Below are 27,440 nucleotides of genomic sequence, written 5' to 3' on the forward strand. Positions count from 1 at the left end.
TGTAGATCAGGACTCAGTGTAACCAATGAATTCCCTGTTCAATAGGATATTCATGTTAGACCCACTTAATGCTTAAAAAAATGTTTAAAGAAACATGGAACACTCCCAAACATAGGCACCAACTCCATCAGTGCTCCAGGGCTCAAACACCCATGGAAAAATAGGGGGAGCTCAGCACCCACTAGTCACTTCGGAGGGGTCCCGGGGCTGGCTGCAGATCAGCTGTTTGGCAGGGCCCCAAGGCTAGCCACCGATCAGCTGTTTGGTGGCCAGGGGTAGGGGGATGGGGTGGTGGGAAGAGAAGGGGATGGGGCAGGGGACAGTGGGAAGAGGAAGGGGAAGAGGATGGGAAGAAGTGGGCATGTGGGGGAGATGGCAGAGTCGGGGTGGCAATAGATGGGGTGAGGGTGGGGCCTCAGGAGAAGAGGTGGGGTGAGGGTGGGGCCTCTGGTCAGAGCGGTAGTGGAGAAACACAAAAGTCAGTGCCTGTTTTCCCAAACCTGGTACGACAGAAAATGCAAAGCTTCCATACCAACCGGCCTTATGGTAGTTTACAAAGGCAAACCAATTACATCACAAACATTCACCAGTGACTCTTCCAAGGCTTAGCCCCTGTCTTCACTGCAACTTTAAATAAGTCAGGGGACCCAGTTACAACATGGGCAGACCAAGTCTTTAGTCCATTTATGGGGACACAGTTAGGTCTTGTTCATAATGTATATTTTAAGTATGTTGTAACCAGACTATGTTACGGTGCGCACATCAGCAGGAGCCAGAGAGGTTAAGAGAGACAGTCTGCAGTCACACAGAGAGCAGCTTCAGATTAAAATCTTTACATACCCCTACAGCTCTTGCCAACCAGCTCACCAGGGAACAAACCAACAACTCCATTAAATCCCCAAAACACTGGCCTAGGTTCTTCTGTGTGGCTACTTTGTGCTACTCGTCCAGCTCAAAACAGCCTCACAGCTAGAGTAGCCAGCAATGGAAGAATAACTTCAGTTAGGAAGATCTTCTGATCACTCTTATGCTACCCCTTACCCCATCTCTGAAGGGATAGAAAAGAAGATGAGGAGCAGGAAGTAGATCTCAAATCAAGCAAAGAACTAGAAAACCCACGAGCAGAACAGAACCATACAGCCTTGAAATGATAACCGTGGACAGTGGGAAGCCAGGCACATTTGCAGCAAGATGCCTGACACACTAACTATGCTGGCAAATGGAGCAGGCATTTTGCTGTCTCTCAGCCTATGCTTTAGAACAGGGGTCGGCAACTTTCAGAAGTGGTGTGCCGAGTCTTCATTTATTCACTCTAATTTAAGGTTTTGTGTGCCGGTAATACATTTTAATGTTTTTTAGAAGGTCTCTATAAGTCTATATATTATATAACTAAACTAGTGTTGTATTGTAAAATAAACAAGGTTTTCAAAATGTTTAAGAAGCTTCATTTAAAATTAAATTAAAATGTTGATCTTACGCCGCTGGCCCGCTCAGCCCACTGCTGGTCTGGGGTTCTGTTCACCTAGGCCGACAGCGGGCTGAGCAGGGCCTGCGGCCGGGACCCCAGCTGGGAAGGATCCGGCAGCCAGAACCCCAGACCGGCAGCAGGCTGTGCAGGGCCAGCAGCCAGGGCTCCAGACTGGCAGTGGACTGAGTGGCTCAGCCCACTGCCGCTCATGGGCTCCATCTGCCAGCTCCTGCCAGCTGGGATCCTGATTGCCAGATCCACTCAGCTCAGTCTGGGGCCTTGCCCACATACAGTGGGTACCTACCTTCTCCCTGGTTCTGTCCCATTCTCTTCCTCTCTCTGCACTGAGCTGAGGGTGGGAGTGCACTGAGCACAGGGCTGGGGGTGAAGGGTCTGGCCAGGAGCTAGAATGAGGGAGGGGACTCAGGGTTGGGGCAGAAGGTTTGGGTGTGGGGCACTTACCTGGGCAGCTCCCATATGATGCGAGGAGTGCCAGTGGGAATGTGGGTGTGTGTGTGCAGGAGCTCCCGTATGATGCTCAGGGTGAGGGTGGGGATGTGGGAGGTGCATGAGGTGTGGGGGGGGCTGGGGATGTGGGGAGGTGCAAGAGTCAGGGCAGAGGGCTGGGGGCATGTGAGGGGGTGCAGGTATCAGGGCAGAGGGGGGGCTGTGTATGTGTGGGGGTGCCAGAGTCAGGGCTGGGGTCGTTGAGGGGGGGTGAAGAAGTCAAACAGAGGTCTGGGTGTGTATGAAGGAGGTACAGGGCCCAGGGCAGGGGCCTGGGCGGGGAGTGCGGGGCTCAGGGCAGAGGGCTGGGTGACTGTCCCGCTCAGAACCCCCAACCCACTCGTTCCTGGTCCCCTGACTACTCCCTCCTGGGACCCCTGCCCCTAATTGCCCCCCAGGACTCCAACCCCTATCTAAGCCTCCCTGTTCCTTGTCCTCTGACTGCCCCCCTAGGACCCTACCCTCTACCTGTCCCCTGACTGCCCCAACCCTTATCCACACCCCCACCCGCAGACAGACTCCCAGGGCTCCCATGCCCCATCAAACTGCTCCCCGCCCCCTGACAGGACCCCCAGAACTCCCGACCCATCCAACCCTCCCCGTGCTCCCTGCCTGCCGCAACCCCCACCCCACCCCTGCGTCCTGACAGGCCCCCCCACCCCGAACTTCCGACTCACCCAACCCCCCCAGGTCCTTGCCCCCTGACCACCCCCTCCAGAGACCCCCCCCCACCCTAACTGCCCCCCCCGGGACCCTCCTTGATCCATGTTCCCTGACTGCCCTGACCCCTATCCACTCCCTGCCCCCTAACAGACCCTGGAACTCCCAAGCCTCATCCACCCCCCCAACCCCCTGACTTCCCCTCTCCAGAAACCCCCCACCCCTAACCACCACCCCCGGGATTCCACCCCCCCATCCAACCCACCCTGCTCCCTGTCCCCTGACTGCCCCCACACCTTATCCACACCCCCGCCCCCGTTCCCTGACTTCCTCCCTCCAGAGACCCTCCCGCCCCAACCCTCCCAGGATTCCACCCCCTGATCCAACCCATCCTGCTCCCTGCCCCTGACTGCCCCCACCCCTCCACAGACCCGGACCCCTTAGCTTGAGGCTCCAAGCAGAGCCAGATACACTACCCATGGGAGCGCACAGCCCTGCCCCTCAGAGTGCTGCACGCGCAGTGGCAGGACTCCAGGTCAGCGGGGAGCGTCTTTCCCGCCCCCCGGAACCAAACATTGCCCTGCGGGAGCGCATAGCCCTGGCCCCCAGAGCGCCGCGCGTACGGTGGCAGGGCTCCGGGTGAGCGTGAAGCATCTTTCCCTCCCCGCAGAGCCAAACACTGCCCCGTGGGAGCGTGCAGCCCTGGCCCCCAGAGCTCTGCATGCGCAGCAGCAGGGCTCCAGGGGATGGGGCCAGCGGCTTGGTGCACTCGGCCCGGTGCTGCAGCCCCAGAGTGCAGGGCAGGATTTTTAATGGCAAACGGAGTCCCAGCAGGCAGCCGCGTGCCATTAAAAATCGGCTCGCATGCCGTCTTTGGCACGCATGCCATAGGTTGCCAACCCCTGCTTTAGAACCTGCTCACATTAAGAGGGGATGCTGACCAGGATGCAGGGATCTCTCCCTTTATTGATTGATCTTATACTTGACCTGGATACTCACCAGAGACAAGTGAAAGAAATCCTTTCTCATCCAAGATCATTTCTCCAAAAGTTATGTTTCTATTTTAGTACTATAGAGACTTGTGTGAAGTGTGGGGGAGGGAGGCATAGAGGGGGGCAGTTTAATGGCAGTTATCTGCACTGCCATGTGGAAGACTCATCTGCCCAGCAGGAGCTAAGAGTGCTGGTAATATAATGTGGTTAGTGCTCATGAAGGGAGGGAATGCCCCACATCAGTTAACAGCAGACTACTGACCCAAATAAATGTGGAACTGATAAGTGCAAACAGGAATCTTATCCAGCGCTCTACAGAGAACAGATGTTAGTCAATTAAGCAGGCCCACCAATAATGAGGGTGGGTAAAATGGTAGGGATGGTAATGGAGTAACATTGGAGTTCTTATAAAGATACAAAACTGTTCTACAAATCATGTATTATGCTTGCATTTACAGATAGTATAATAGGCATACTAACACATTCTTACTTGTATTCCTCTCTTTTTCCAGCTGACAGATACATAATAAAAATGAGTGAAAGTTTTCTGGTCCTAAGAAACACCTTTGAGGATGCTACTTCAGTGAATACCTCCAGTCTGGTACCTAAACCTGCTGGCACCAAAGAATCATTTCAGTTTAAACCAGAAAATGTCACAATAGAAAATGGCACCATAATCTACTTTGCAATATGTGCTGTTGATAATGCCTCCCTGACCTCAGAGGTGTCTAATGTAGTACAGGTAGCTCTGTTTGTCCCTCTAAAGGAATCCTTGCCTGATACGCTTCCTACTGAAGTTATCACTAACAGTGTTCCTACACAGGGATCCTTGCCTGTTACACTTCCTACTGAAGTAATCACTAACAGTGTTCCTAAACAGGGATCCTTGCTTGATATGCTTCCTAATCATGTTATCAATGATGGTGTCAATGTTTCAATAATAGTAATTGGGTCTGTAATAGCTGTAATAGTTATACTTACAGCTATTAATACAGCTATCTATATTTTATATAAGAAAAATAGAAAGGGAAGCTTTGAGCTCAGAATGTAATAAAACTAATTGTAAGATGAAAGCTCAGTAGGTATTTATCCTAATTTGTTCTATTTGTGATTTTCAAATTACATAAGGAAAGACAAATTTGTAATGGATTTGAAAATTAAGTGCATTGACTTTAAAATAGAGGTGGATTTATATGTATTTTGATCTGCTTTCAATGAGTGTATAGTATGTTACAGTACATTATGTAGACTGAACAGTGAATTTAAAAGTATATACTGAGTAAACTAAGACATCAGTATAATGTGCAGCATATAAATGACAATCTAATTGTATACTTTCATTTTAATCTTGCAAGAGTTCTGCAGCATTAAGTATTCTGTGTTTTTGGTTTTTTTTTTTTAAATAGAAAAAAATCTTTCTAATTTTGTTTTCCAGTTGCTTAGCAGTCAGGGAGGGGAGATTTAAGAAAAAAAATAGATCTGTAATCTTTGGTTTTCATACATTCGTTTCAGTGATATTCAATGAGTAGGAAACATAAATGTATACATGTGTTGTTCTTGAGCTTGCAACTGCTTAGGTACATGCATAACTCAACTCTCATCCTATGACTAATGCAGGTGTTTAAATATTCACAGGATCAGGGCCATATGTTATCCACAAATGAGCATATGGAAAACACTTTTTTACCTGATATTATCATCAAACACACATGCAACATTCCAACTCTAAATGACAGAACAAAAGCCAAATAGTAGAAGAGAAAACACTAAATTCCTGGGTAGCAGAAATGCCACCTACCACAGCACATGACCGAAACGAAGGCATGTAGCACCCAGGAGGAAAGCTATTCAGCAGGTGACTTTTCATTGGTTTTCCCCATCTCCTGCAAGCCCAACTTGCAACATCATGATCTGTGATGACGCTCCAGAAATGGGAAAGGATCGCCCATTCTTTGGATAATGAAAACATCCATCGTTACATTAGATGGGATCAAATTATTTTATAAGGTATATAAACCCTCATGCTTCAGGTCTTCAGCTAATCACTAGCAGGGGCTAGGGAGGAACTTTTCCATGTGCAAATTATTCCATAACTGTCCATTATGGGATTTCTTGCTGCTTCCACTGACATATACTTAGAAATATTGGCCAACATGGATACGCCTACACTCAGATTTTTTACAACTGTAATTAACTGACAGTTAGCTCAAGGTAGTTACCACATTTGGACTACGCCTGGACCAAACATTGGGGAATGTCCATGTTAGCTTTTACAAACATATTAAGTGAAAATCACTAGTGAAGACAAGCCCTTTCGGAGATGGGTATCTGGGTTCATGTGGACCATGGATCTGATTGGGTAACGCAATTCCTATGTTTCTGAGATGGTGTTTTTATGGCATGAAGTGAAAGTAAGAAATTGAATTGAACTCTTAGTTGCTCTTCCAAATGTAAAGGCAATATAAGTCCCCGTTTTTGTTTTGGCTGGTGCATGTTGGTGGTTTTCTTCACTTCTCTTGGGAATAGGTGAATGGGACAGAAGAGAGTGATTAGTAGAATATCTGTGTAATAAACAGAAGGCTTGGGTGCTTTATACACATTGTTATTCATAACAACAATAAAACAAAACAGACCATGGGAATTGGGGATTGCGTTTTACTTCTTATTTTTTAATTAATCTCTAGTCTTGGTGAGAAATATTCTAAGAATAGAGGATTTCTCACCTGATGATCTGCCCAATCCTATATACCTGAGCTGTTTCCTGTTAGAAAAATTGAGCTGGGAGCCTAGAAGCATTTGACTTAGTGATGACAGTTTGATTACCATCTGGAGATCTGTGTTTGGGGCTGGTCCTTCATTCCTGACATGGCAAAAGCTAGGAGCACTGTAAAGAGACAATGCCCTCAACCTAAGGAGGAAGCACCTTGTAGCACTTTGCAACAATCTCACTGGCTGATTTGAGAACAGCCCTGATAATCTCTGGAGGGAGCCAGGACCACTCCTCGATGTTTGGAAGAATAGTCAGCACATTCTGAAGAAAAGCTGGAAAGACCCTTTTTGGGGAGGAATAAAGAGAAAAATTACAACCACAAAGCAACATTGACAGGTATCAACCTCTTCAAGTGCCCCAAGTTTTACCTGCATTCCACCTACTCAGTAGCACTTCATTTTGCCTGCTCATCCTACCTCTAAACTGGAGGGTACTACCGGCTCCTCATTCTCAGAAGTATTTACATTTCTACTCCACAGAAGTTGTATGGGCAGGAAGTACATCACAGAGTCAGAGTAATCTATTGTGAGATTGTTCCTGGAAATATTTCCTCCAGTAGCATAAAAATGTAGCAGTCCCCACATGTATTGTGTCCATGGAGCAAGATAGAGCATAACTATGGTTCCACAGACATCCCTGTCCTGGTTCTCCATTTAATAGAGTTGTTGTCTGTCAGCTTAACGCTTTGGTTACACTGACATCTAGTGGAGCGTCAAAATACACACACACACACACAAAATTTTCAATTATGTTTCCAAAATCTCACATTTACCCAAGAGACCAAAACTGCTCCTTCAAGGATGCACTGATCTCTCATATAAATACTTATTTAGTGGGACAGTTAAAAATGATAGATCTGAGTTTTCATCCATCAGTTGTGATTGGCTCTTCTTTATATTACACAAGTACCTAGAGCAGGAGTGGGCAAACTTTTTGGCCTGAGGGCCACATCGGGTTTCCGAAATTGTATGGAGGGCCACTTAGGGGAGGCTGTGCCTCCCTATACAGCCAGTTGTGGCCCGACCCCTACCCGACCCCCCGTGCTTCTCACCCCCGATGGCCTCCCCGGGACTCCTACCCCATCCAACCCCTCCTTCCCTATCCCAACGCACCCCCAAGACCCCTGCCCCATCCACACTCCTGTCCCCCTACCCCCGACTGCCCCACCACCACCACATCCAACCCCCCCTCCTTCCTGACTGCCTTCCCGGGACCCCTGCCCCATCCAACCACCCCTCCCTGACCGCCCCTGAAACCCCTGCCCCAACTGCCCCCCACCATCCCATCCACCACCACCACCACCCCTCCTTTCTTACTGCCCTCCCAGAACCCTGCCCCCACCAGTGGCTGGCGGCACTACAGCTGTGCCACCCAGAACACCAGGAGATTCAACTGTGCCGCCCGGCTGGAGCCAGCCACGCCACCACACAGCACAGAGCACTGGGTCAGGCCACGGCTCTGCAGCTGCACTGCCTGGCAAGAGTTTGCAGCCCCGCCACCCAGAGCATTGCGCCAGTGGTGCAGTGAGCTGAGGCTGCAGGGGAGGGGGAACAGCAGGGGAGGGGATGGGGGCTAGCCTCCCAGGCCAGCAGCTCAGGGACCTGGCAGGAGGGGCCCACGGGCCATAGTTTGCCCACCTCTGACCTACAGGACCCAACTACAACTGGGGCTTCATTGCTTTGGCTGCTTTTCCCACACAGTGTAAATGACAATCTTGCCCCAAAGAGCTCACAGCCTATGTAATGTAGCGAATCACGTCACCTCCAACACATCTGTAAAGGAGGCAGCCATAATTTGGTGCTTATGCTGCCTGAGTGCAAGAGGAGAGATTGTTAACAGTGGGCCTGATCCACTGACTTCAATGAGCTTTGATTCAGACTCATGCTGGCAGTGCTGTACGTTCCAAAGGAAATGTGGAGTGAGACCATGACTACCCACCACTACTTACTGCCACACAAGGGTTAGCAGTGGTTAGCTACAAGGGCAGCATGGGGTGGAGTGAAAGCTACACGTTTTGTATAGTAGACAGTGCTACTAAACATGGTCTCCACACACCCTTGTAATAATAATAAATTAATACCTAGCTTTTATACAATTCTTTTAATCGGTAGCTCTCAATGTACTTTACAAGGGAAGTCAGTATCAGTAACCCCTTTTTACAGATTGGGAAACTGAGGAACAGAGAGATGAAGTGATTTCCCAGGGTTCTTTCAACCCAAAGCTCTTGGTAACTTTTACTCTGTGCGAGGAGGTGTCAAGAAATAAATCATGGCTGTCCAATCGATAGATGGCTGGCACAAACAGGACAACACAAGAGTGCTTTCACTTAAAGCTAACCTTTACTTAGTCTCAAGCACTTACACACGTCTGCAACAGGTTAATAAAACACTCCCAACCCCTGATAATTACTGAAGCTGACTGTGTCTCACGAGTGGCACAGTGGCAGCCCATCAGCCGGAGGGGAACACCAGATGCATCCAGAGGGAGAGACCAGTCCTGAAGAGTCCTCCCATCTCAAACTTTTTCCCCTTATTTATACATTAGTAATAGAATGACATGTCCCTTAAAGAAATCTTGTTAAGTAGGCAGTTGCAATGATCCAGCAAGAGGTTCCTTCTGATTATTGATTAACCAGGTGTGGGTTTTTCCCAGAGTTTGCAGCTTTGAGACCCCAATAGACATTCCTGGGGCATATCCTACTCTTTTAAAATGCATGTATCAGCAATTTCAACACAATTCTTATCAGGAAGGACGTGGGGTCAAGCTGCCCTTTCTGTGTCAGCCAAAACTCCCTCCCCTCCTGCCTTGGTCAAGCTGAGATTGCTGAAAGGCCAATTTACAGCCACCTTTAACAATAAGCCATAGTGGTTTCAAGCACTTTAGTGGTTTGCCAAAGTCTCCTCGTACACCCCCATTAGGCCAGTGGCAGAACCAGGAATAGAACGCAGGTCTCCTGAGGCCCCAGGCCAATGCTCTAACCATTAGAACACACACCAAGCATTATGCACAAACCTTACACCTCAATGCACATCCTTTGGTGCACTACTGGCACTTGACCCCTCATGCACACACATTTATCAGTGCTCCACTGGCTTTCAAATACCCAAATGTAGGCCTTAAAGTAAGTAACATTTTCAGTCTGCAACCATGACACTAGGGTTGCTAACCCTTCAGGATTGTCCTGGAGTCTCCAGCACTTTACGATTAATCTTTAGTTAAATGTTATGTCATGTGATGAAACTTTCAGGAATACATCCAACCAAAATTGGCAACTCTACATGACACTGGTCCTTTAAATGCAAGTCTGATATTGAGCCAGCAAGGGTTAGACAACAAGCAGGCTAAGTAACTCAAAATCAACCTTTAAGGACATATTAAGGAAGTATTGAAGTGGTAAACAGGGCCATTCCTGGTAGGCGGTTATCCAACCCATGTTAAATGGACGAGATTTCTGTCCTGTTAGAGAATTAGAGGTAAATACTAATTGTATTTGTCTGTGTTTATCTGTATCTTATTACATGTTAACATTGTAAACAGATTAGCGTATGGATGCTAATTCCCTTGCATGTCTTAATTACAATATATTATGTGTGCAGATGGTTCAGTTAACCTTAAGATCAAAGATATAAGATATTGCAGGAAATAATATTACTTACGTTGTCTTCATCTTAAATCGTCTGTTCCATAATGGAATGCCTTGATAGTTTGAATGGTTAATTGCCTTATTTTAACTAATACTACTAGTTTACCTATGTATACATAGGAAATAGGAGGTTTACTTAAAAGCAACAATGTGTATTACCTAGTCTTCAACCAAGGAATGCCTGCTGTATTATCAACTGTCAAGAGGCTGTCGTAGCCTACCAGAGATCTATAAAAGAACTCTAGGGCCTGATCTGCTTGAACTTCATCAGGGGAAGTTTAAGTCACAAGACTGAGGTCTCCAGCTCCAGTCTGGATTACCCTGCTATTTTTCAAGGAAGAATTTAAACAGACTCTGCACATGGATTGCCTGGTTGGACTATAACCTAATGAACTGATTCTGGAAGGATTTTATACAACTCAGCAGTTCACCATCTCTGCTATGACCTAAGAACTTTATTTATACATATCTATATATATAATGATCTTTAATCCCAATACTCTCTCTCTCTTAGATAGTTAATAAGTATTGGCTGTAAGTGTGTATTTAGGTAAGATCTGAAATATACATTGCCCTGGTGGGTAATGTGTCCAATATTTTAGGATTGATAGAACTTTATATATATAATCCTCACCATATTTGACTTGGCTGTTTGGGTGGGATCCCAGGACTGGATTGTTTAAGGGAAACTGTATTTTGGGGCTTCTTGGTAACCAGTAAGATATTGCTGTCTTGATGAATCTAAGTATTAGAATAATCCCAGTTTTGGGGATCATCCACCCCATTCTTTGCAGTTTGCCCTCATTGAGCAGTCTCAGTGTGGCCCCTCTAGCAACCATGGTCACAGAAAGTAAATCGGTTTCTAGACGTATCAGATTTTTAATCTAGTCCTTTGTGTTTTTCAGACAAACTTTAAACAAATGTCATTATTTTAATTTTGTAAAAGTCTCAAAAGGTTTCCCCTAATACTCTCCAGTTATGCTGGGAATCATTTTACTTTATACTAATATGCATAATAATCTTATGTCATTTATTCTTGTCTGAATCTTTGTATTGCATATGAGCCTGATCCTGCAATGAGCTCTGTGCAGGTGGACCCCAGGCTCATTCAGAGCACCACTGATTTCAACAGGGCTTCATACATGTGCAGAGGTCCACTTACATGGAGATCATTGCAGAATCAAGGCCTATACTAATATACTACGTTAAGATGGAGTTTGATTTTGCGTGTATCAACTGATGTCTTCTCTTTACTGTTTCATGGATCAGTTTTCATCTGCATGCTGTATTATAATATAATAGAAATGTGAGATGGAAAAGACCTATTAGATCATTGCCATCATCATCATCACTATTATTTTCAAGTGCCCTGCACAGTGTTAGGTGCCCCAGACACACAGGTATAGTCCTGCCCCAGAGTGCTTACAGCCTAAATTTGACATGCCAGCAAGTGACTGTCATAGAAGGACAAAAAAGGAAGATGGAGAGTGGAAGGACAGAAGTTATAATAACAACAATGCATGTTCATCCAGTCCATGCCCGCAAAGTCAAGATTGCTGCTACAGTACATCTCTCAATCCTGTAAGTATAAGGCCTTTTCCTGCAGCCATATTGTAAGGTCTGAGGCCTTTGTCTGCAGCCATATTAGGAAAGCAGAACGTCACATCCTCACATTCCATGTAGATTACATTAAAACAATGTAATATCAGGCTGTTAAGAAGGCGATCCTGTCCTTACAGTACCCACCATCACCGGATAAAGATATAAATCTTAAGCTGTTTAAAGAAAACTCTGTCTGCTAGCATTCTGTCTGACAAGAAATCACTTATCAATAGTTGTGACTGTAAAATCTGTACTTCTATTGTTTTGCCTTTATGGTCCCCACTTCTCTGTTGTTTATCTGTGTGGTCTCTGTCTGGTTCTTTGATTGTTTCTGTCTGTTGCATAACTAATTTTGCTAGGTGTAAACCAATGAAGGTGGTGGGGTATGATTGGTTAAATAATAGTTTTACAATATGTTAGGATTGGTTAGAAAATTGTTTGGTAAAATTTAGTAAAATGATTGGTTAAGGTATAGCTAAGCAGGACTCAAGTTTCACCATATAAACTGGAGTCCAAAAGGAAGTTCTTGGGAACCAACTCCAGGACACAGCCCCAAGATCAGAGCTGCCAGACCTCAACACCCTGCCAATCACACCATGCAGAGCAGAAGCAGAAGTCCCCCAGATGACCTGATCCTGACTGGCCATCAAGAAAAGTCCATGTGCCTTATTGGGAGTGGTGAGCATTGTATGCTTAGCTTGTGCATTCGGTTTTGTTGATTGTTAAAATAGAGGTTAAGTAGGATATTACTATGTACGAGTTTTTCACTGGTAAAAGACCCCACAAATGCACAGAGTGTAAGGTTATGCCCTGAGCCTATGGAAGGGTAAGGGTGAGTGCCTAAATTAATAGGGTTATGCTTTGAGCCCACACAAGGGTAAAGCTGGTTGCCCTAGAGCATAAATTATGCCATGAGCCCTAGGAATGGGGTAAAGGTGGATGTGCAAGTAAAAGACAATTTTGTGTGGGTAACAATCCCGCCACACAGCTCTCATGTTCCTCTTATCTCTACCAGTAGAACTCCTATTGGAGAACAGTAGCTGGAACACTTGCAACTACAGTGGGGGCCAGTAGAAATTTATGCTGTGAGAAGTAACATTAATTCCTATTCAGATATCCATGGTGTAACATTCTATACTTCAGGGGAGCGCCCTATAACCCCAATATTCCTCATTTATATATAGTTGTGATCTTGCATATAAAGCATGCCATGTAATGTATCAGGGGAAAGGTTATGATCTGCTGAAAGTCATTGTTCTATCTAAATATGTATATCATTAGTGCATATGAAGGTATGAGATTGTGTTTTATGGTTGTGAGTAAAACATGCTGTAAGCTGGGGAATCAGGCAGATATTAGCTCCCCAGAGACAACAACAAGGAAAGTAACCAACATCCGGGAGGGTGTCAAACAACCATCAACAGCCATTGTCCAGCAAGGGAGTTACAATTCAATGACTCACCAAGGGAATTTCTCATCCTTCCCTGGGGACTTAACAATAGCCCCCAGACATGCCTGGATTTGTGTTCTCTAAGCACATGGACTAAGGGTATAAAACAGAACACAGTGACCCCATGCTTGGCCTTTTCTCCTCCCCCCACCTATGCTGCGATCAATGAGGACATTCAGAAGACTGAAGACTACAACAGAGGAGACTGGCCCAAGTTTCAAGGGTGAAACCTGTGTACTATGAACGGCAATATTCAGTGGGGTAAAAAAACTGCTTAATTTCTATGTTGCCCAGTCTAATAGGGTTGAGAGTTTAGAGTGCGTGCTTATACTTTATTTGATTTTTGGTGACCACTCTGACATTTTGCCTATCACTTATAATCACTTAAAATCTATCTTTTGTAGTCAATAAACTTGTTTTACTGTTTATCTTTAGCAGTGAGTTTGCCTGAAGTGTTTGGTAAATCTGCTCAGGTTAACAAAGGCTGGTGTATATCCACTTTCCATTGATGAAGTGGTGAACCAATTAATAAACTTGCACTGCTTGTCTTGAGCAGTGCAAGATGGTGTATTCCTGAGGTACAAGGCTAGGAGCTGTGGGGATTCAGTTGGTGCCTTTCTTTGTGTGATTTATGAGTGGCTTGGGGAGCATTCATGCAATCTAGCTAGGTGTGGGGCTCCACGTGCGGTTGTGCTGAGTGATAACAGCTCCTGGAGGGGTTTGCTGCTTGTCTCTAGCAAAGCATTGTAAGAGACAGCCCAGGCTGGAGAGATAAGGGGGCACAGCGGTCCCACAGTCCCAGGCCACACCCTGGGGATCCCATCACACATGGTTTCTGGATGGAAGCACATTGTAGGGATCAGTTGCTGCCTATCTCTGTCCTCTCCTGTCCCCAAATTTCCAAGGATCCTTAACTGCACAAAGCTCATAGAATCGAGTATGGGAAGGGGAAGTATGTAATGGAGCTGGCCCTACACCTTTTATCACCTCTCACCTTGTTACCCCCAGGTTAGAGCCCCATCTCTTCATTTTGACAGAGGGGAGAATATAGCCCCGTGCATTTTTATATATCTACCGAAACAAATGGCTTGACTTGCATGACTAATAACTTTGATCATTAAAACACAAAGAATTTTAAATATCTGTTTTATTTTTCCACTGCTCATGCTGCTTGTTCAGTTTTTGTATTTCTCTCAGTGAGGACAATGAAAATAAATTAGTCCATTTTTTACCAAATTTACCTTCAGATTTTCATGCACAGCAATTCTCAAACCCTGGTCCATGGTCAACTTCTATTCTGCAGAGTGCTGGATGGCAGATTCTGAACGTCTAGCTGGTCACAAGGGGCAGGCTCTTCCTCTCATCTCCAGCTGCTAAACTACCTTTAAAAAATACTAATACATTAATACTTTCTCAATATGGCTTTTTCATGTAAGCAATTGTAGTTGCCACAGGGATGTTATGTGATCATGGACGGGGAGAGGAGGCACAAATAGCAGGAGCTGTGGTCCACACTATTAAGAATGTGAGAACCCCTGCACTAGTACGATGTTGGGGTTACAAACACTGCAGAAAGTTTTGTTTTTTAAATCGGTTTCCATTGAAATTAAACTGAATCTAATGGTCTTAGCTGTTGAAAAAGCCTTAAGTCTCCTGGTGTCCTGCTCTTCAGGTCATGCCCCCACTCCTAACACACATCAGAAGAAGGGCTGCTTATATTTATAAACATTTAAATTATGAAATACTTATAGTACAAATGTTGCTTTTTATGTGCTAGATTCAACATGCACTGAGGTTAAGGGAAGGACTCTGGACACACTCCTGTAGACTTTAATGGATGGTGACCTATACACTTAAAAACAACTCTTTCTATATCTTTACATCCCTCATGCGCCTCCCAAAACTAAAAGGCACCTCTGCTGACCAAGGGCAACAAAACAATTTTTGAGTTTATCAGCCAAGCCATTTTGCATGTGGCAAAAAAGTTTTGAAAAGTGAGTGTAAAGGAAGGTTTCAAATTCCATAGCTTTAAAACTCTTTGTCTGTTTTTTTTTTAATCAAACTTCCCAGAAAAACTCTGTTCTGGGATGAGACAAGGAATGCAAAATTTCAGGAAGATCAGTTTCTTCTTGGTTAAATGCAGGGAGTGGGGAGAAGGAGGACTTGAATATTGTGCTGATAACATGGGACTAGCTTTAATCTGTACTGATTCCCACTCATAGATCTCAGTTACTTTAAACCCCCATGCTTCTGAGCATTTAAAGCCCAGTCTTTCAAATAGGGTTGCCAGGTGTCTGGTTTTCAACCAGAATGTCCGATTGAAAGGGGAAGCTGAAAGACACTAAAAGTCTGGTTACCTGCAGTAACTGGCCTGCGCCACGGGGTGGGAGTGTGGGAAGAACAGTCGCTGCTGTCGGAGCCTGGAGGAGCAGCCTTGCTTAGCACCTGCCGCTCTTCCCATCCCCCAGCCTGATGGACAGAACTGGCTTGCTCCCGGAGTCATCAAAGTAGGTACTGGCAGGGATGCTGGAACAATTTGTATAGTGGGGGTGCTGAGAGCCATTGAACCAAACTGTAAACCCTGGATATGATGGAAATCACTTCAAGCCAGGGGGTGCTGCAGCACCTCCCTGCACTCCTGGTTCCAGCATCTATGGGTCCCAGTGCCATCCGGGGGGGGCGAGTAACCTGTCTGCCTCCCCCTACCCCATTGTGCCCTGATTTCCCCACCCCAGCCCCTCGTTCCAGGGATGGGCCTCCCCCCCCGCCCTGCTGTGCCCCAATTTCCCCATCCCCTCGCTCCAGGGACTGACCCCTGCCATGCCCTGCTGTACTCTGATGGGGCAGGCAGGCAGGCTCCTCCCAGCCCAGTTCTGCAGGTGGCAATTGAGTCCCAGGGGATGAGGGAGTGAGTACCGGGTGGGGGGGGGGGGGATGGACAGGTGGGGCAGGGGTGGGACCTCAGAGGAAGAGGCAGGGCCTTGGGGAAAGGGGTGGGGCAGGGGTGTTCAGGTTTCAGGGATTAGAAAGATGGAAACCCTACTTTTAAACACTCACTGTTACTTAAAATTAGCTATTAAATCCATATTTAGAGACATAAGTGGCCTGATCTGTAGAGGCAATGAGCAAACACAACTCCCAATGGCAGCTATAGGGACTCAACCCCTGAAAGTAGGACCACTTTTATCTAGGTGCTCAAGTTTGAGAACTTTGGCCTCACTGACTTTCAAAAAGTCTCAGGGTGACAGCACTAGGTACAGAACCCTGCTCCTCTCACTCTCACTACACTATAGTCTCTACAGGAACTTGCTGTCTCCTCTGAGGTTTGAAAAACAATGACATGTTATATTACAAAAAATAGTTTAAGCAAAATGGAGATAAATCAACAGTAGAAAAAGGGTTTGGAAGCAGCGTTCAATCAGCCAAGATACATATATTTGCTAAAGTGAAAGGTGATGGTAAAATGCCCTCAAGCAGAGCACATGCATACATACTCAGCAGCTTTCAGGCTCTGTCTTTATCAAGAACTATTTTGCACAATGGCAACTTTGCTGAAAGTTTGGAGGGGGGTTGATTTTGGGTTTTTTTCTCCACCCCTTCCTAGAATCCCACTGTAGAAGAATGTAAACAAGACTGAGTTGATTGTTTTGGTTACTTCGTCTTCCTGGAATTTGCTGCCTATCCTAGTACCCTAGAATCTCCCTGTCCATTGGCAAAACAGTTTTACTAAGTTTAGCCAGTAATTACTGCTGCTGTGGTGTGGCTTACGTGAAACATATTTACCAAATTATTCTCCAGCTAAAAATAACAATTTATTATTTATGCAACATGTCACATCCTATAATGGTCAACACCAAACTATTCTATATGAGCAAATCTCATATTTGTTTCCCCAGCATTTATAAATTGTCAGAAGGTGGGGGGGGGAAGGGATTTTAATAGTGAGAAATGATTTAAATGGGAGAGTAATCTGAGCTTCTAATTTTTTGGTTTGTTGTTAGTGAGTTATATTTAGATTATATTAATGCCTGAACTTTAGTTATATTTGGATATTAATGTATTTTAAGTTACATTGAAGACACCTAGAGCGTATGGAGATTTATATGTATGTATGTAAATAAATAAATTACACTATGTATACACATGGGGCTGTTCTCTGTAGTCTTTTTCTTGGCCTTTCCCAATCTACCTTGTCATGAATTATCCTGACAGTACTCTCTTGGAAGACAAACAACAGGATTTGACCAATATAAAACAGTGGATTTTGCAAAATGAGGAGTTAATTGCTCCCATTCAGAGAGGATATGGCTCTGTGGAGCTCAAAAGCTTGTCTCTTTCATCAACAGAAGTTGATCCAATAAACAATATTAACTCACCTACTTTGCCTCTCACCTTAGCTATAGCACATTTTAGTGCACCGCAAGTCAAATGAATGCGTGAAATCTGGATGATCTCTGAGAGGTGATGCGGATGAAACTGAAACAAAGTCCACCGTGACCCTCCAAACAACCAGATTCTCCCACCAGATTTGCGTATAACCACTTGCAACTATTGTAGGGACCAGTAGAATCTTATGCTGTGAGAAGAATCATTAATTCCTACTCAGATATCCATGGTTTCGGGATGGAAGCACGGTGTGGGGAACTGCTGCTGCCTGGCTCTCTCCTCTCCCATCCTCAAATATCCACAGAGCTCTAACAGCACAAAGCTATACAATGGAGCATGGGAAGGGGGAGTATGTAAGGGAGCTGGCCCTACACCTTTTATGGCCTCTCACCTTGTTATCACCAGGTCAGAGCCACATCTGTTCATTTTGGCAGAGAGGAGAATATAGCTCTGTGCATTTTTATATATCTACAGAAACAAATGGCCTGACCTGTGTGACTAATAACTTTGATCATTATAATACAAAGAATTTTAACTATCCGTTTTTATTTTCCACTGCTCAAGCTGCTTGTTTAGTTTTTGTATTTCTCTAAGTGGAGATAATGAAAACAGTCTAGTCACTTTTTAATTTTGTGCACAGCAATTCTCAAACTCTGGTCCCTGGACCACTGCAATTCTGCAGAGTGCTGGCTGGCAGTCTGTGAATGGGCGGCTGGTCACAGGGGGATGGCTCTTCCTCTCATCCCCAGCTGTTAAACTACATTAAAAGAAAATACTACTACTGTACACAACTACTTTCTCAGTGTGACTCTTTCATGTAAGCAATTGCTGTAGTTGCCACCGGGATGTTATGTGATCATGGATGGGGAGAGGAGGCACAAATGGCAGGAGCTGTGGTCCACACCATAAAGAATGTGAGAACCACTGCGCTAGTGCAATGCTGGGGTTACAAACGCTGCAGAAAGTTTTGTTTTTTAAATCAGTTTCCATTTAAATTAAGCTGAATTTAATGGTTTTAGCTTTTGTAAGAGCCTTGAGTCTCTTGGTCTCCTGCTCTTCAGGTCATGCCCCCACTTCTCACACAGTCAGGAGCTGGAGTAAGAAGAAGGGCTGCTTATGTTTAAAAACAATTAAATTACAAAAAAAACCTATTATTCAATGAATGTTGCTTTTTATGTGCCAGATCCAACATGCGCTGACATTAACAGAAGGAATCTAGAAGCACTCCCGTTGACTTTAATGGGTATTGGATGGTGACCTGTTCACTTAAAAACAAGTCTACATATCTTTTCTTCCATCATGTGCCTCCCAAAACTAAAAGGCACCTCTCCTCAGCAAGGCCCACAAAACAAATCCAAGCCATTTTGGATGTGGAAAAGAATGTTGGTCGTTTTTAAAATACCATAGCTTTAAAATGCTTTGACTGATTTTTTTTTTAATCAAACTTCCCAGAAAAACTCTGGCCTAGAATGAGCGAAGAAACGCAAAAATTCTGGAAGATCAGTTACTTCCCAGAGAAGTTAGGTGTTGGGGCAGGATGAGGTAACTTGAATACTGAGCTGATAACGAGGGGCTAGCTTCAATCTACAGCGATTGCTATCCAGAGATCTCAGTTACTTTCAACCCCCATTTTAACTGAGTGTTTAAAGATCAGTCTTTCAAACACTGGCACACAAAATTAGCTATTAAATCCATAGGTAGAGATATAAGTGGCCTGGTCTATGGAGGCACAAACAACCACAACTCCCATTTGATCAATGGCAGCTATAGGGACTCAACCCCTGAAAGTAGGACCACTTTTATCTAGGTGCTCAAGTTTGAGAACTTTGGCCTCACTGACTTTCAGAAAGTCTCAGGGTGACAGCACTAGGTACAGAACCCTGCTCCTCTCACTCTCCATACACTATAGTCTCTACAGGAGCATGCTGCCTCCTCTGAGGTTTGAAAGACAATCATGAACCAATGACACATTATGTTACTAAAAATACTTTCAGAGAACTGGAGCTAAATCAACAGTTGAAAAAGGGTTTGAAAGCAGAATTCAATTAGCAAAGATGTAAACTTGCTAAAATGAAAGGTAAAGAATGGTAAATTGCATTCAAGCAGAATAAGTACTTACATACACAGTAGCATTCAGGTCCTGTCTTGATCAATAACTGTTTTGTACAATAGCAACATGGTAAAAAAAAAAGTTTTTTTTCATTTGTTTTCCCCTCCCCTTCCTAGAATCACACTATAGAAAGGATATAAATGTAAGCAGATACAGAATGAGCTCTACCCTGACATCTGGTGGCAAGCTGTGGAAAAGGACTTCAGGGGCTGATCTCGTTTGCATGGACACACCCACCCCACCTAGCATGATGGGACTGCTTGCCCAAATGGTCACCTTGACTGCTGTGGGATCCCCAGTCTCTTTGCTATTGGGGCAGGAGTAATAAAGTGTTGTTTTCCTGGTTATGTGAATCAAGGACAGTAGAACTCTACTTGGCATTGTATGACAGAGGGACTTGCCCTCAACTGAGTAGCACTTGCTAGGCAGGGGACATGGGTTCCAAAGCCCAGTGAAATGAGGGAAGGGGAATTATGGCTGAAATATACCTAGAGTAAGAAGGGGGAGAAAGGGCTATACATTATTATGAAGACAAATATCTTATGTATTTTGTTCTTTTTAGGAATCAGATTTTATTTTTAAGGGGAAAATGGATGGTCTCATGTGGGGCAAAATATGCTTTTAGAACTGAAAGATATCTAGTAATTCTATTTTTTTCTGATAGATTGAAAGGACTGATTGAGAGCTATAACCAGTTCCAGTGTAGCTAATAATTAACAAGGATTCCCATAAATATTTTTCACTGCAACCCTATTACTGGGTGTATATGTGCTTAGAGGAAGGAAGTGTGTGGGAATTAGGAATCTATTTTTTTTCATAACCAGTCAAGAAGGAGAAACTACAAATTGGCTAACATACTTTGATTACCTGTGCTTTAATGGAAGTGGGTATACTTAGTTAATGAAAAATGTGTTAGGTATAACTGATAGTGTAGCATAGGAGTTTTTAGAAGTGTTGGTTGTGGATGAAGATTTAAATGGGAGTAATCTAGGAAATTTCTTGAAAAATATCAATTGTGTGGTGCATTCCAAGGCAAAATGTATGTTCTTTGTGAGGCCCAAGGAAAAGTTATCTCTGAAAGTGATTGGTTAGCCGTATACAAAGAGGGAGTAAAGCCATCATGTACAGAATTATCATCCCACCCACCCACCCCCTTCAGTTTTTGTCAGAATTTTAATAAAGGCCTCTCAGGAGCTCCCTCCAGTTGCACAACTGTGCCTGCCTGTTGAAAGTGTAGCACTTGCATCATTGTCTTTTAACTGAGCATTGTGGTTTGACTCTGTGGCCTTTTTCTTAAGGTGGTCTGACTTTGGCTTACTTGGCTTTAATGATATAGTTGTATGATCATCCATGCTGGGAAGCAATAGGCCCAGGAAATAAAAATCCCTTAACTCTCCCATGCTGAGAAATCAGCTGCTCCCTCAGTCAGTATCCCGCAGGGTGATAAGCAAGCGTTCTAGTTTCCGATTTCATTCTCTTGGTCACTTTCTAAACAGCCTGGGCAAAATTACTCTGTGATTTTGTACAGCGCCAAAGTCAATGGAGTTGCATGGGCTATAAATCGGAGCAGAAATTTCCCTTGTCGTTGCCTTTGAGTTTCCTTCTAACAATGAAGAACTAACTAATGCAGTAATTTCTTTGTGCTAATTCTGTTCTTTTTTATGTCTCGGGTCAGACATTGTCAAGAATGATGGTGACTATTCCAGGTACAGATATTCTTTCTGTGAAAATGGCAGATACAACTTGAAAGTACATGTTCAATGAGCTAACAAGACTGTCAGACCACACCCCACAGTGCCATTCTATCTATATACCTGGTGACACAGAAAATGGTAAGATGGAGTAATGCGGGGTGAGGCACGTAAAACAAACTCCATTGTGGATACACTGAAATAAATAACAGCATCACATTCTCTCAAACACTGTTAAAGAGCATTAGAGCATTGCTGTCCTTGCTAAGAGAGCTTCATAAGTATAAGGATCTGCCCAGCTGGATGATATTAGTTTTGGATGCTTTTCAGCAATTGTTTTAACTAAATTCTGCTCTTTCTACACAGGAGCAAAAAAGGGGTAGTTAAATTGGTGTTTACAGTACATTTAAAACCATTATTTCCTAGAACACTATTTTTGTGATGTGGATGGGGCTTTAGAGGGAATAAATCCACACGGATTTATGTTTTGCCTGTGAAAAAGGCAGATATGGGAAGTTCTCCTGCCTCTACTTCTGTAAAGTGCCATGTACCCCAATGGCACTGCAGTATCATAATCAATCATCTTACATTCAGAATTGTTACAAAGGTTTAGCAAATGTCAAACACTTACCATTTTATGCTGAGTCCCAAGTACTTCACTTAGATATTATTTTCATTCTCATCAATTCAGTACTCTTGAAGATACAGAGCACATACTATGGAGTGATTCTGGTCTCTCAACTCCACTGAGTTCAGTGGAGTTATTCCTGATTTACGGCAGTATAAGTGAGATCAGAATTGGGGGTCTCAGTATCTGCAGAACTCCTTAATGTGAAAATGTTCAGACAAATCCAAGAGTGTGTGTGTGTCTGTAGCTAAGATCCAGATGAACCCATCAAGACCCTCAGTTATCAGTAATGAAGATATTCAAACCAGAGTAGGTGGCTTCAGCAGAAGTCTCAGGAAGCTACTTCATATTGTCTGCAGTTCTACTGGACCCCATACTGATGTGTTTCCCCCATGTAAAATTATTGCTCTTCATGCCAGAACAGCCAACGATGTGATTATTTTATCATGGACAGTATCAGGGGATGATCATGAACAGGGGCAAGGTATGTTTCATGGTTTGTCGCTTGTCATCTGATTGCAATGAAATTGCACAATGACTGAGGCAAATTTTCACTGGTCCTCCTTAACTGTGCTCACAAAAACTTGCAACCACAACCATTTTGTACAGAGAAAATGCACCTTTTTTTAAGCGTCACTACAGGTTTTGCCTGTGCAAACCAACACACTTCTGAAGTATGAGTGTAAGTGAAGTCAATAGGAGTTTTACCATTAACTTCAGTGAGGCCAGGATTTCACTCCTGGTTTTGGGGTGATTTTGGACTGACTCGGCCAATGGGTTTTGAAAGAATTGCAGAAGTGGTACATGCAATTGTGATGGGAGGCCTTACCTTCACTATAGTGTCGTACTGCTTTCTGAGTAGCCACAGAACAGATCCATGTGGTCTCCAAATGTGAATGGAGAGAGTGGAGTGAAAGCTTTTGACTCAATAATTTTACTTAATTCTAAGCTGAATTCAGTGAAGTTGGTAGGGCTGCGAGGCTTTGGGTGAGGACAGAATTAGCCCATTCTGGCTATTAATTTCAATATCATGAATATCATGAATCTTTGTCTTCAGTGAGATTTCAGGTTCACAAGTGCTTCCTCAACAGGGCGTTGGAGCAACAGGCAAGAACAAGCACACAAGAGCATGCAAGAGTCCACAAGTGAATTCTATGCAGAGCCATACTTCCTTCTTCCACTGTAATAGAAAATTGCATTCCCCGGATTTTGTACAGTTGGCTTTATGTGCTGTGAAATAAGATTACTTTCTACATAGCACTGGATGGTATTCTTAAATTTAAATAGGGTGGTGCTTTGATCTGTTTTAGGAGGGGAATGGCATTTGCATGGCTGGAATGGTACTTGGTGAACTGAATTATTGCAGTGGAGAGGGAAGTAAGACTGTGGAAATTGGTAGGTGAGGCTGTGCAGTAAGGTCAAAGGGGGCTACATGGCAATCTCCCCAACCAAAAATATATACACGTAGTGCTTTAAAAGGTCTAGTTTCCCCCAGCTGAGGAAAATTCTGAATGAAATTGATTGGGAGTAAAAATTAGGACAGAAGTAAATGAAAATTGGGAGCTATTTAAGAAGAGTTTACTAGATGGCCAAAAAGCTCCAATTCTACAATTACAACAGAGGACAACTTTGATTAAAAGGCCGAGCTGCTTGGGAGGGGAAGTGAAGGCAACAGAAGCACTTTTAAACAATCACAAGCTATATACAGATCTATGGAAAAATATTAAACAGCTGCATGCAAGACTCTGCTCAGTTTCCTCATCCCTCCTGTGAGTCCTTTGGATCATATTCATTGTCTTCCAGGGATCCCAAGATTCTTTTACACCTCCTCTCCTCCAGCCCAATCTTGTCTCGTTGGGTGGCCAATGAAAGAGTACCACCTCAGAACAGCACTTATCCTTTCACAACATTCCCATTCTGTCTGTCAGGGAACTCCTCTGAGTAGCTTCAATTCCCTCATCAAGTGATTTGTTGTTTAGTTCCAGTCCACCTGAAGTCCAGATTGGGAAACTGCAGCCAGCAGATTGTTCTAGGATGCTTCCATTGAAATAGAAGACTGCCCAGGTTGATGACTCTTCTTTTCTCTCCATTATTAGCCCGCTGCCAGAGGCAAGGATTTTTCTTGACACCTTAGGTGTGTTTTCAGCCCAAGATGAAGGCTGCAGTGCCAAAGTGAAGGCACAGAATAATTTTATAACCAGAATGGTGTTCACAAAACAGAATAGGGTTTGCAGATTGAAATAGACACATACTAATCCATCACACAAGGTAATTATAAGCTGGTTAGCCTGACTTCTGTCCTGGGCAAATTAATGGAAAAGCTGATATGAGATTCAACCCATAAATAATTAAATGATGGGAATATAATGAATGTAAATGATGTAAATGGAAAATAGGTCTTGTCAAATAAACCTGGTTTGATTTTTTTGAGAAGATTCCAAGTTTGGTTGATTATGACCTCTACACAGTTGTCTTTTACTTATATTTTGTAAGGTATTTGACTTAGCACTGCATGACATTCTGATTAAAAATCAGCACTATACAGTATCAATAGAGCACACATTAAATGGATTAAGAACTAGTTTACTGATAGCTCTCAAAAAGTAGATGTTGTTGGCGAATCATCATCAAATGAGGGTGTTTCTAGTGGTCTGGATAGCTAGGTAAGCTGGTCTGAGTCAAACAAAAATACATTTGAATACAGCCAAATGTAAAATCATACATCTAGGAACAAAGAAAGCAGGTCATGGAGAATGGGGAACTGCATCTCCGAAAGCAATGACTGTGAAAAGGATTTAGGGGTCAGAGTGGACAAACAACTCAACATGAGCTCCCAGTGCTGTGCTGTGGCCAAAAGGTCCAATTCAATCTTAGGGTGTATAAAGGGGGAGTTGTGAGTAGCAGCAGGGAGAAGATTGCCTCTGTATGCGACACTGGTGAGACCCATACCGGAACACTGTGTACAGTTTTGGTTTCTGCAATTTAAAAAGGATGTTGGAAAATTGGAAAGAGTTCAGAAAATAGCTACAAGAATGATTCAAAGTTTGGTAAATATATCTCAGTGTGAGAGACTTCAGAAGTTCAATTTATTTAGTTGATTTAAAAAAAAATCAAGAGATTACTTATTATGGCGTATAAATACCTTTCTGGGAAGAATATACTAGACATTAATCTCTTTAATATACCAGGCTCTTTAATCTCATGGAGAAAGTCATTACAAGAACCAAGGTCTGGAAGTTAAAACCAGACAAATTCAAATTAGAACTAAGTCTCACATTTTTAACAGTATGAGTGATAAATCATTGAAACAAACTGCCAAGGGAAGTGGTGGATTCTCCATCAGTTGAAGTCTTCAGATCGGGACTGGGCCTTTCTGGAAGACATGCTTTAGTTATCATAAAATTCCATCGCCTGAATTATACAGAAGGTCAGACTAGATGATTTGATAGTCCCTGGTGGCCTTAAAAACGATGCATCAGTGAATTGTGACTGCAGTTATATGCATTGTTGAAGTAACACAGCTAAGCCGAGTGGAAGTGTTCTCTCTACAAAAAGGAAAACAATTTAAATTACATAGAATATAAAGTTACATACAGTACATAACAATTGTCCCTATTTTATTTTATTTATTTAGTAGATTTCAGATATTGGCACTTATGAAAAATTTAAACTAAAGCATCTAATGAAAACTAATAGGTCCTCTGATACATTCCATATGGAATTTCTCTCTCAAATCTCATAGATTAGCACTGATCTCCCTTTGCCACTCAATCTGCATTTGTTACATTCAGTAGTACATACAGGGCCAATGGGGGGGGGGGCATTTGGCCTGGGCCTCAAGCTCAAAGGGGGCCTCAAATTTAGACACTTGCGAAACTTATCAAATAACAAAAAATTAACGACTTGTTTTTATGCGCATCCCTATCGGAGCAAAATGGGACACATTCCCTCGGCTTAGAGCTGCAAATTTAAGCAAATAAGAGATGTGATTTGGTAAAAGACTTTTTTTTGTTAACTGATAGAGATTTTATCATATTAAAAAGTTTTAAATGTTCATAAATATTAATAAAAATATATCGGTTCTGATGGCACAAGATTAGACCGTGATGAATGTGTCCTCTCAGATCAGCTGATTATATAAACAAACCACTACTAGTGGCTGGTGCCGGATCAAGTGCACATTGAATGGTAGAGCATTGTTACATTTTAGTGTCTTTATAGTTTTATGTTTAGCTGACTAAGGAATTATTTATATGTGAGAATTCCTCATTATTATCTTCATATGGTGGCTAAAAGAGGTGACTGGTTGGTTGGTTCAGCCCTTGCTTGGTAGCTTGGCCATCTTCATTGGCTTTCGTAGTCTATAGGCCCAGATTCAAGGTGAAAATTTGTGAGGACAATCTTGTACAGTGAGTTTCATGAGGACACACTTTTAAAACTTTTGGACATTATCCCTCTGTCTGTATCAGTATATGTGTTTACTATAGATATGTCATCCCTTTGTCTTCAGCTCAGCCTGTTATATTACACCTTGCATGCTTGAGTTTTGATTCAGTGATAAGGATAATAACCTGACTGTTTCATTTTGTGTTCTTAATTAGTATTCCTTCATTTTAAGTCTTATCAGCATTTCTATAGCATTCAGCATTTGTGTACGTTTACAGTAGAAGATTTCAAGTGTGGATAGGCTACATAGGATCAATGTCTTCCTTGTCATCACTGACTCTATTCTGTCAGGTTTTACACGTCGATTTGAGTCACTGTGACTAATTTGTCCTCTTTTTGGGTGTCTTTGGCAGTACAACAGACTGAGTAATGAAGATCTACTTTCTGCAGCTGAACAATTTCAGCAACAGTACAACAAAGAAATCTCAAAAGATCTCAGTGACGAGGTCATCTTCCTCAAATGAATATATTCCACAAACTTTAAATTGGATTGCAAGCCAAAGGAATTGCTTCAAGAAATACTCGAACTTGGACTCTCGGGGGGTGTTTCCTAATGTCCCAATTGCATTGCATATTTTTGTCAGTTTGCCTGCATCAGTGGCTTCAGGTGAACTCAGCCTCAAAGTGTTGAAGCAGGTAAAGAGCTATCACCGTTCAACTATAAAAACAACGAGGAGTTTGGTGGCACCGTAAAGACTAACCTCAAATTTCTTTTCTGGATCTTCTATGGGCTCATCTGCTCCTTCATATTCCGCTTGCCATTTTTTCCTTGAAACTCGTGTCACGTTCGGACATGGAAATTTTGGTTCTACACCAAGTGCCTGTGCAAGCTCTCTTGCTGTAACCTGTGCTTCTTTGAATCCATTTTCTCTGTATTTCACTAAAAAGTCTTGTGTGTTGTTTAGTAAGGTAAGTGTTAAGTATCAGAGGGGTAGCCGTGTTAGTCTGGATCTGTAAAAGCAGCAAAGAGTCCTGTGGCACCTTATAGACTAAAAAACGTATTGGAGCATGAGCTTTCGTGGGTGAATACAGACTTCGTCAGATGCATGTAGTGGAAATTTCCAAGGGCAGGTATATATATGCAAGC

The 27,440-nt window shown here is 43.4% G+C and overlaps 1 protein-coding gene and 1 long non-coding RNA gene across 2 annotated transcripts in view; one reads left to right on the forward strand and one right to left on the reverse strand.

Moving 5' to 3' along the window:
- Nucleotides 1-4,999, forward strand: part of LOC123376057 (calcium-activated chloride channel regulator 1-like) — a 40,891-nt gene extending 35,892 nt beyond the window's left edge. Inside the window, exon 14 of the mRNA XM_045027710.1 lies at nt 4,140-4,999. Within this exon, the coding sequence (XP_044883645.1) occupies nt 4,140-4,678 (539 nt within the window). The 3' untranslated portion in view covers nt 4,679-4,999. The remainder of the gene's footprint in view (nt 1-4,139) is intronic.
- A 20,388-nt stretch (nt 5,000-25,387) lies between these two features.
- Nucleotides 25,388-27,440, reverse strand: part of LOC123376061 — a 189,139-nt gene continuing 187,086 nt past the window's right edge. The window contains exon 5 of the long non-coding RNA XR_006581669.1: nt 25,388-25,452. This is a non-coding gene — a long non-coding RNA (uncharacterized LOC123376061). The remainder of the gene's footprint in view (nt 25,453-27,440) is intronic.

The sequence above is a fragment of the Mauremys mutica genome, chromosome 8 (genome assembly GCF_020497125.1).
Source record: "Mauremys mutica isolate MM-2020 ecotype Southern chromosome 8, ASM2049712v1, whole genome shotgun sequence".
Taxonomy (NCBI): Eukaryota; Metazoa; Chordata; order Testudines; family Geoemydidae; genus Mauremys; species Mauremys mutica.